Source organism: Malurus melanocephalus, unplaced genomic scaffold (assembly GCF_030028575.1).
Source record: "Malurus melanocephalus ecotype Western Australia unplaced genomic scaffold, MMel_1.1 scaffold_919, whole genome shotgun sequence".
NCBI lineage: Eukaryota > Metazoa > Chordata > Aves > Passeriformes > Maluridae > Malurus > Malurus melanocephalus.
Window position 1 is genome coordinate 44980 of NW_026624151.1, and position 10848 is coordinate 55827.

The 10848-nt window shown below is 43.3% G+C and overlaps 1 protein-coding gene across 1 annotated transcript in view; it reads right to left on the reverse strand.

Annotated features, from left to right (window-relative positions):
- TBX15 (T-box transcription factor 15) overlaps positions 1 to 10848 on the reverse strand; it is a 105211-nt gene that overhangs the window by 6883 nt on the left and 87480 nt on the right. The window contains exon 8 of the mRNA XM_057386137.1: positions 8327 to 8424. Coding sequence (XP_057242120.1) covers positions 8327 to 8424 — 98 coding nt within the window. The remainder of the gene's footprint in view (positions 1 to 8326; positions 8425 to 10848) is intronic.

A 10848-nucleotide genomic window follows, 5' to 3' on the forward strand; every position in this document is an offset into this window, starting at 1 on the left:
AAGAGGGGCTGTGGCCACCACTCATCCACCTGGCTCACAGCTCTCCTGCTGGCACTAAACTGCAGTAAATRAGCCCTCCTGAATCAGTCTACACTCACTTGGGCACAGAGCCATGATTCTGCAACTCTCCAGCYTTCCAAATGGAGCTGGCATGTGTCTGGCCAGCGAGGAGCACAGAGGAGTCTGTCCATGCTGAATTATTCCTGAAAAGTGTGGTTTTTTCCTTGGGCACATATGAACAGGAAAGCAGAGGAAAGAGCAATTCTTCCCAGTGTTTTGCAGTGTTCTATCCCCAGACACAACAGCAAATAAATGTGATGGCACGCATGTGGGAAAAAAATTTAAACAGAGGTAGACCCCATTCTGTGCACTTGTGCACACTAAATATGAAATTTATTCTCTGCCTTCCAAGTTACTTCATCTTTGGTTGCAGAACAAGAATTAAATTYGTTAAGTGCCCAAGGATGGGAATTTGAGGAGCAGTGAGGTCAGGAGGGAGGGTTTGTGCAGATTGCCAGCTGCTCTGAGTGACAGATTTCGAGGCCAGAGTGTGCCACTGCCACCATCTGATCCCATGTCCTTTTGGAGCCAGGCCTAGCACAAACCTGGATCCATTTCTGCTTCAAGCAGCAYATGCCTCAGTCCTGCCTGATGCCTTCAGACGTCTAAATGCCAAAATATCAGCTGTCACTCCTGCTTTCACCTGTCATGGCCACTTTTTCCTTGCAAGTATAAACTGGCACTCTGAGGTCTCTGCTCCCATTCCTAGCTTTCCAAAACTCAAACCTAAAACCTTCAGAAAGACTGAAAGATTCTCCATCACCATTACTACCCCTCTGAAATCCCTCTTTAGCACCTTGGAAAACTAAATGGCTTTGATTTCTGTTCCTTGTCTTCTCAAAAAAGGACAGGGCCATCTGGCCTGTGACATCCCAAACTCCCTCTTCATTCTTTCCCCACTTTTAGGAGTGAAAATTTCCCACTTTCATGGGAATGAGAGCCATTTCCATCTTCACAGAGTGCAGCTGCCTTTTTTTTTTTTTTCTCTCTAGAGCCATTGGCCAATTATCAAATTATGAATCCGCTGGTAAAATCTTTAAAAGGCTCAAATGAGACTCAAAACCCACCCCGTGCCAAGTTGCTGGGCTGTAGAGGAAATATAAAGAGTGCTTTGTAGTTTTTTGGGATACAGCTCAGAGAGAATATAAAAAAAAAAGGAGATAATTACAGCAATAGATTTAAGGGGGAAAGTATGTACTGTATGGCAAAAAAAAGTGAGGAATGGAAGGAAATTTTGGTTAAGGTTAGCAAATTATAGAGAATGACTTTTTTTTTTTTGCCTCAAATTACAGGAATCCCTGGAATTAATCGTAGATCTAGAAGAACTTAGAATATTTTACTTCCCTTCATCTCTGACAGATTTCTACCATGCAAACTGAGCAGTCAGAAAGTCAGAGATAAAACTTGTCTTGGTCACTCTACAAAATAAAACATTTTCAAGATCTAATGGTAAAAATCAACCCCTTCTTCTAATGTGGACAAAAAGTACAATTCGGAACATGTGATTTCCATCCATATCCAGAGCACCAAAACAGCTGAGGAAAAACATCACAGCACTGTGGAAAGTTCAAGGAACCTGTAATTTTCTATTAATAAAATAAAATTAATTCAAAATAAAGTGCTGTTCTGAGGAAACTGTGCAAATCTTTAAAGTGTCATTGCCCACCTGCAGTCATTCATGTGAAATCTGATCAGATAATGGAGATTTTGTCACTGGAATTCAGGTCAAACACTTCTCTGCAGTCACAGAGCACTTCAGGATCCTTTCAAGGCACAGACTTTGATTTCCTCACATCTGGGAGGGTATTTTAGCTTTTCAGGGAAGCACCAAAAATGCCCCTTCTCAAAAGAAAATCTGCCTGCAGCTCAGCCTAGAAGACACTGGAACAGTTTGTTCCCTGGTGCTTTGTTTAAATGAGGCAATCCACGAGCCATTTGAAGCACGTAGCAGAGACCAGCACTTGATCCCAATAATTCTGGCAACAACCCCTCTGTTTCCAGTCTCCTGGTCAAGGTCAAAAGAATGGAGCAGATAATTGAGTGCACACCCAGATATCTGACCTCTGCCAATAGCCCAGACTGTGCACAATTGATTTCAGAAGGGAAGCAGCATCCAGATTTTCCTGGTAGCAYTGCTGAGAGAACTGATGGCTGCCTTTGGGAGGCAAGGGGCCAATCTGATAAATTTGTAGGTGGTTCAAGCTCCTTTGGCAGAAGTAGCTCCACTCTTTTGGGAGACACTATTTTTGGGATCTAGCACCTCAGATAAAGCCAAAAGGATCTTAACAGTTATTTACTTCTTTCTGCCTCCAGGCACCCGTGATGCCTTCAGATGAAGYTCTGGAGGGCTCAGTCTTCCTTCCACTTGACACATCGGTGCATTCAGGATTTTGTTTTTCAAATGGGTGCAATCAGGGCAGCTCTCTGAGCACCACCCCCATGAGTGAAGACTATTATTAACAGGCAGCACAGACAAACTTTGGCAAGACAGAGGCRATGCCTGCCCAGAAAGGGTAATGTTTACAGAGAGAGGAGCTGGAAAAGCAGCAACACCTCAGCTCGGGGTATCTGTCTCACATCTGCTGATAGACCCTGCAGGCTTAGGTTGTGTCTGGAAACATCATTGCTGCAAGAAATGAGTTTTCTCATTTCTCATTTCTCTTTCCAGCACTAAATGAGAAGGTTGAATCTCTTCCCACACCRAGGAGAGGGAGCCTTTTGTGTGTGTCTGTGTTGACACAAGACTATAGGGTTAAAATGCTCCCCTTTCTGAAGGAGACAGCAGGAGCTGCACTCAAGCAGGAGTCCTCTAGAGATGCTGCTCTAGAGATAACACCAGCAGGAGGAACATCCCCTCTTTCCCCCTAGCACCCTTTTAGACAAGTTTCAATGCTAATCTCAAGAACCATTAGCACCAATTTTGCAGAACATCCCCTCTTTCCCCCCAGTACCCTTTTAGACAATTTCAATGCTAATCTCAAGAACCATTAGCACCAATTTTGCAGAACATCCCCTCTTTACCCCAGTACCCTTTTAGACAAGTTTCAATGTTAATCTCAAGAACCATTAGCACCAATTTCGCAGAACATCCCCTCTTTCCCCCCAGTACCCTTTTAGACAATTTCAATGCTAATCTCAAGAACCATCAGCACCAATTTTGCAGACTCCCCAACAGGAGGATGCTTTACCTCAGGTTTCCAGTCCAAAATCAATGCAGATGGTCCAGTTGATGGAGAAAGGGTTGAATCTCCTGAATCTGCTCTTGGTGGAGTTTCCACCAAACTTGGTGGAGTTTCCACCAAGAGAACTAATTCAAGAAAAGAGCCCACTTGAAAGCAAAGCTGCCTTGAGAGCTCACCAGTCAAGGTTAAGATGTTTGACCCTTGCAGATTTGATATGCACGTGTCAGAACAGTAATTAATGGTGATTTTTTTTTATCTGCTGCAAGCCTAGTGATAGATCACATCATGTGACTCTCATATGGAATTCTGTCTAGGAGGCACTTCTTACCCAATGTACCTTTGATTTCACTTCTTGATAAGTCATCAGCTTTTGTAGGAAGGATTTTTACTCTTCTAATATTGCCCCGATGCCTTTTTAGTCTCTGTCCTTTCAAAACTTACGGTCACTGGTGGTGATCTTCTCATCACCGTATCCTGTGGGAAACTGGATATCACAGAGGAGCCAGCAATGGCTCTTTTTACCCTTAGAAAGTGACATCATGCAGACTTACTGGAACTCTTATTTTCTGTTTTTTCACCTCTCTCTGTTTTTTTTATGTTCCATTTTAAAATCAAGAAACCGAGCCACAATTTTTTTTTAATAATGAGAATCTGGATGAGGTTCAATCTAAATTTTGAGAATATATCCCAATTAAAGACTTTAATAGATTCTTGGCTTTCTGCACATCTCATTGCCATGTGCATTCAATAATCCCAAASCCCCATTTTCCCTGGGAGTGAGTAGACTGCAGTGTGGATGATATCATTCTCCAGAATGCTCCTGAACTGCCATTTTCTGACCATTTTGTGCAACTTTTTTTTTTTTTCAGGGAGGATTTCTTTCTTTCTTTCAAAGCTGGCTGCAGATCTGCTGTAATAAGATYGTAATATCTTTAGATAATTGTGTCATGTGGATGTGACTGGAATTCTCTGTGCCAACTTGTGTTTAAAGAAACCATTAAGAACCTGGAAAAATTCCCACTGCAAGAGAAATTAAATGAGTGGTACAATTCACTTTGAGAGGCACAGAAAAGGGACATCATAGAAACAATTAAATGTATGAAGAAGGTAGATGAGGGGAAACTTCCACAAAAAATGGATAAACATTTAGTTAGAGCAGAAAAATAATCAAAATCTCTTGAATGAAGCATGTTTCACACCGTTTTTTTCCTAAAAACATGAAAAAGAGTCTGTGAGGGTGGGTGACAAAAAGCTACCACGTGTCCTCTCTGCAACATAGCAGAGACCATAAAGATTTGCTATTTGAGCTTTTTTTTATTAACTAAATAAACTGAGGTTTTCCTTCTCAGGCATCTYCTCCATCCAATAAATTACTCTACATTTTTTCCCCGAATCCTCTTCAATCTCTTTCCACCCTTTAAATAAATATACACAGCAGAAGACCATACTGTGATGTCAGTTTGCAGCTATCAACTTCCTCCCCTCTGCTTTCCACTTTCCTTTTTTTTTCTGCACCAAAATTTGCGCTTTTCCTTCACAATATTACATAAACTGTCCATTGCCTGTGCAGTGACTTATCCAAAATCTTGTCAGTGCCAGAACTTTCCAAAAAACTTCTAGACACATCCTGCTGTGTGTGGCTGAACCAAAAAAAAACATGACTTCCTTGCACATTTGCAGGTTACCCAGCAATTTTGGGAGCTGCATTTGGGTGTGGATTAAKTAGTGGTAATTAATTAATTAATTAGGAAACAGCCTCTGCAGAGTGATATTGGGATTGTCCTCACTGGATGGCATCTTTGACATTGCCAGCTTTGGGATCAGTCACTGCTCAATTCAGAATATGCTCTAATTTTCTCAAACTGTGGCAATAAATTAAGCACTCTCAAAAAAGTCATCACAACTATATTGTGTTATTGTCATCAGTCAAATCTTTAACCTGACCCAATAATTCAGTCGTTTTTGTTAGACAAAACTATTTTGGAAAAGTCAGATAGCATTTTTATTTCGCAAAAAAATTGCCAAGTGACAAAAGAAAAGCTAAAAATCTGTAAAATACCATAGCACAGAAAAATTCAGCTTGAAAGCCGGGAATACACCATATTTGTGCTGCTGCCCAGCTATTTTGCCCCAGAAAATGTAATTTGTTTCCTGCCACAGTAAGATGGATCCATCTCTAGAAAATCAAAACTGAATTCCACAGTTCCTATGGGGAAACTGTTCCAGCACATCCTTAAAATTCATGTAACTAGAACCTATTGGGTTTTTTTTTTCCTATCCACCACAGACAGTGTTTTATTTTATATAAATTATCTATATAATTATTTATATAATTATCTATTCTCTCCCTCCTCATCAATCCTAGGCTTGTGGCCACTCTTGCTGCCCTCATCTCGTCTCTCTGCAGTGAACATTTCTACTCCCAAAAATCTCCTGTAGCCCCCGTGCAATTTCCCAACAAACATTTCAGGGGCTAAAATGAAAGCTTGCATTCCCCCAAGTGTTTGTTCAKAAATGTCACTTATTGGCCTAGGTTTGGAGAACACAGCAAGATCTATAATTAAAATATGAGTTTATTAAAATAAAACCCTGAAAGTTTCTGATTCATGAACATGCAAGGGCATGAGATAAGACCATGCATCTCAGAGCATTGAAGCTCCACATGGGGAAGAGGAGGAARCTCTGGGGGAAATCACATCCATGTAAAATCTTGGAGGATTTGAAGTGCAATAACCTGTGCTGGTATCAGCTCTTAAACAGCACCTGTCACCGAGTTCATGTGCTTGAAAACAAAGAGATRAAGAGCGTGGGCACCATATATCCTGCTTGTCTCACATTTGGAGGGAAGAATCACATGTGGTTTCAAAGCACTTCACTAACTTTTGCTCTTTCTGCCAGCAATTCCAAGGACTCCACACCAACATGGAGCTTTTGGACTTTGGGGGCTGTCCTGGCAGCCAGAAATTAAAATAGAGCGTGTTTGTTCCTTGGCTTTGCACCTATTTTTGAGACCAGGCATCAGCTCATTACAGCAACTAATGGTGAGATGAACGCTGTCCGGGCTGGGAAATTTCTGATTTATTATCTTGAGATCATTTCACATGCCTAAGCCTCTTTTTTATAATGATTTCTTAGGTTTTGAGATCAACCTGTGAACACAACTTCAGTAAAGGGGTTTGCTGTCTGTGGTGCAGTGGTGGTGGTCTGCATGGGGCCTGGCTTGCTTCCTGGTTTTTCAGCTGCCAAACTATATTATAACAAGCTAAAAATACATGAAATATTTTCCTTTCCTAATATTACCTTACCACGTAAGCAAKAGCTGGACTTGCCACCGGGATGTTATCTGATAACCCAGGGGAGGGAGGTGGGTGAGGCTGAACAGGGGGTGAGACACTGCAGAGAAGCTGTGACCAGGAGCAGAGACTGTTTTGTTTCTATTTAGGTGGGTGATGAAAGCGTTTTTAAATCCCTGCTTTAACCCCTGTCTGACCACACGCCCCGCTGCAAGGGCTCCTCGACACAAACCCCTGAGTTTGTGCAAAATCTCTCCTGTACAATGTTCTGCCATTCAAGGAGAGCTGGGTCATCTGAAGAGGGTACATGGGGAGCCTTACAGAGCTGAGTGGAATGTGCTGTGTCTTATTTCTACCCTCTGCCATCAGAAAAAATGGTTTAGCAGGTGGCCTGGGGTGTTCCATGTGGAAATGGTGTGGAACAGTCAGCAAGAACAGATTGGTGTGCTGGACACACTTCTGATTCTGCCTCAGTGATGGGCAACCCCAACAGCCTCTGGAGGAGAACCCACCACCCCCAGGTGCATTCAAGACCTGGAGAGAAGTTTTGGGGGTGATGTCAAGCTCTAATGTAAGAGGTTGGAGAACCTGCTACACATTTGGTTTTGATTGTTTAACCTTGCTGGTGTCACATTTGAACACCATTTTGAATTGTTTCTTTTCTTGCCTATTTATTGGAATAATAATAAAAAATTTAAAAAAAAAAAAAAAGGTATCAGGCTGCCTTGATATCTCTGTCAGTGATCACAGTGTTTTTAACTCGAAATAGCTGCACGAAAGTGAACGGGAAACACCGATCCCTGCGAAAAGCAAAATAGCAACATGGCCTGAAACCAGAGATGAAAGCCCTACTTAACCAATGAGATATGGAAAGGGCAGAAGCTATGAAAAGACACAGCATGAACAAGTGGATAGCACTTGGCCTATCCAATAATTCCTCCCAGATTCTTAGCAGCAGAAACCGTCTCCAGCAAGGCCACTGGGGTTTGAAATCAGGGAAGACACATTCTTGGCCTCCTGAAGGTTCCAGAGGGCACCCCCCATTCCCCTTGTGTTTGCATACAAATGGCAAATGCAAACTGTAAATGGAGAGTGATGGTTGAGCATTTCCTCAGTCCTTCTGTGCTCAAGATCAAGMAGTGAAATCAAAGGTACATTGGGTAAGAAGTGCCTCCTGGACAGAATTCCATATGAGAATCACATGATGTGATTTATCACTAGGCTTGCAGCAGATAAAAAAATCACAATTAAATTACTGTTCTGACACGTGCATATCAAATCTGCAAGGGTCAAACATCTTAACCTTGACTGGTGAGCTCTCAAGGCAGCTTTCCTTTCAAGTGGGCTCTTTTCACATTTAACTCATGCCCTGTACTTGGGCTGGTTTGGCTGATCCTACAACCCTTCCTGCTCCTCTTTCTATCTCTATGGGTTCCAAGGGACTCACATGGGGGCATTGCCTGTCCTCTGTTTCCATCCCCCTCTCTGCTCTGTGTCCTCTCCCTTCAATCAGGAGATCAACAATCCCGTGACATCCCCGTTCCAATCGTTGCACACAGCAAAATGCGTCACTGCTCTCACCCCCTCTCTTCTCCTGCTCCTTGCCCAGCACTTCCCATCCCTCTGTGCTCTCACCCCTCTCTTCTCCTGCCCCTTTCCCACTCTTCCCATCCCTTTGTGCTCTCACCCCTCTCTTCTCCTGCCCCTTTCCCACTCTTCCCATCCCTTTGTGCTCTCACCCCTCTCTTCTCCTGCCCCTTTCCCACTCTTTCCATCCCTTTGTGCTCTCACCTTGCTGTTTTTGCATGCTGGTGAAATCCTCGAAGGTCAGAGTGCGCACCGGGGGCCTCCAGAAGGCRTAGGTCTCCATGATGGCCTCCAGCCCTGTCCTGTGCAAAGGAAAAAAAAAAAAAAAAAAGGAATTAATAACACCATCAGTAACTGGTACTGAGGAAAGAAGGCTTTGATTTTGCTTGGCAGGCTGCCAGTGGCCACTGAAAGGTCACTTTGGCATTTTTGAATTCTCCTTTCTGCACTGGTGCTGACCGCCAGAGTAAAACGCATTTCCCCAAACCCAGGATTTCAAAAGCTCAAAATTTCAAAATTTCTCAGTGCTTTTTTTCCTTTCTAGTGAGAATTTCAAGCCTTCTGTCTGCTTTGCAGGGGACACATGACACTGAGTGGCCCTCCATGCTGTGTGGATGCAAACAAAGGAGATCTGGGGTTCAGCCTGTAGAATCAGAGGGATTTTGTGAACTGCCTTTCCCTGCCACTTCACAGTTCTGGACATTGTTCTGAAGTGCTACGAGAAGCCATCAAAAAGGGAATCTTCTTGGGTTTGGACTTCAGAAATGCGTAAGATGCTGTTCCTAAAGGATCAGCGGTGTATCTGTTTTGGGTCCCTACCTCACCACAGACATATCAAAGAGAAAAAGCCAAAAATTAAGTAAGAATTTTTCTTCTTGAAAGGCCTGGGGTCTCAGATTTGTTCTTTTWGTCACCACAAAATGCTAGAATCCCTTAGCTCCATGGGATCAGTGAGGATAAAAGATGCCTTATCAAACCCAYTGGAGTTTCTTCCCAGGAAAAGCTCTGCTCAGTGGAAGCTGCACACCACTCTGTTCCCCATTTTTCTCCTTCCCTGCCTCATTTCCCACAGCAGGTTATATCCCCTGCACWGCCTGAATACCAGTAGGAATTCTCCCTCAAACGTGGGAACATATCCCCTTTCAATGCAAAAGGCACCACAGTCCCAGAGCCTCTCCTCAGATGTTGAGCTGACACCAGAGCTGCCTTTTGCTGSTGAAAATGTCTTTCTGCACGTGCCTCATTCACTCAGTTAACTTTCCAAAGTCTCCCCGGAAGCTCAGATGCTTTAAATACATCRGAGTTGGCAACCAAAGTCTGTATTTTAAGAGGAGGTTTAGAAGAGAGGTTGYTGCATGGTGTTTATTAGCTGCTAAGCTGTTAGGAGCAGAAACAGAAGACATCTCTGCATAGCAGGCTCACACCAGTGCTGAGCACGTTACAACAAAACTATTTGGTTAATAGAGTGGCCTCTGCCAGCTCGTGGAGCTCAGGGACAACAAGGCAGGGCAGAATTTGAACCCTGGGCTCTAATTTGAACCCTTAGCTCTGCTAAGCTGGGCTCTGTGTGCAACCCCCAGGCTTCTCTCTGCTCTGTGTGTGGGAAGAAAATGGTACCTTTTTTTGCAGTCTCAGAAAAGGATCCCCAGCCCAAAAATTATCTCCCAGATAAGGATCTGGGAGATAGTTACCCAGATATTATCCAGAAAAGGATCCCCAGCCCAAACACTGCTGGTGATGTGTGTCCAGGAGGCACAAAATGCCCTGAGTGAGCTGCAGTGCAGCCAGATCTGTTGTTGAAAGGAGCTGATAGATCAGAAATGCAGACTGAAAGTTCCAGCTGTGCTRATCCAGCTGYTCTGTGCTGTGTGGGGAAGCAGGGAGGMCAATTCAGTGAAAGCAGAGGACACAGTGTGGCTCAGTTATTCAATCCCCATGTACATAATCCCCCTCTGCAGCAGCATTGAACTTCTACCTCTGCTCTCACAATCCCTTCCAGTAAAACCCAGTTCCTAATGGGAGGAGGCTCATGGAGCCACTAAAGGCACATTGAAGCTGTTATCCCTGTCTCCCCCAGAAGCTTACTGCATTATCAGCTCAGCAATTAACTCATAATTCAAAATTTCTAGCTCTCCATCACCACCTTCCCCTGTATCAATGCTATTCTCACAGGTACCGTATAATTTGTGCTTTTAAATGTAAAAGGAAAAAAAGAGAATAGCCAGGACATAATAAAAAGAGGAAATAAAACAGTAAATCAGGAATAATAAACTGCTTTCAAGGGTGCTTTCAAAGGTTGGACTTGACTGTGTAGATGGAGGATAAATGGCAGCATTGAGAGTGTCAGAGCATTGTTGAAGCTGCTCTGTTCCTGCCCTGTGTGTCAGGGAAAGGAAAAATGCCAACATCAACAAGGATCCACCTCCTCTTGCCCTAAGGAACAGTTCTACAAAAAAAAAACAAAACAAAACAAAACAAAAAAAAAAAAAAAAACAAAACCCTTGCAGTGAAAACAGCTCCTGTCACCCTTCCCTTTCCCTGCTATGACTGCTGCCAGCACCAGTGACAGCAACAGCAGTTTGGTGTCACAGGTACCTGAAAAATGGATGTCAAACTCCCCAGCTGGCTCTTCCTGCCCCAAATGTGAATCCTTTACTCCCCAGAATTATGCATATGTTGAACATGTGTATAAAACATCCTCTCTGAGCATGTGGGTGACAGAACTC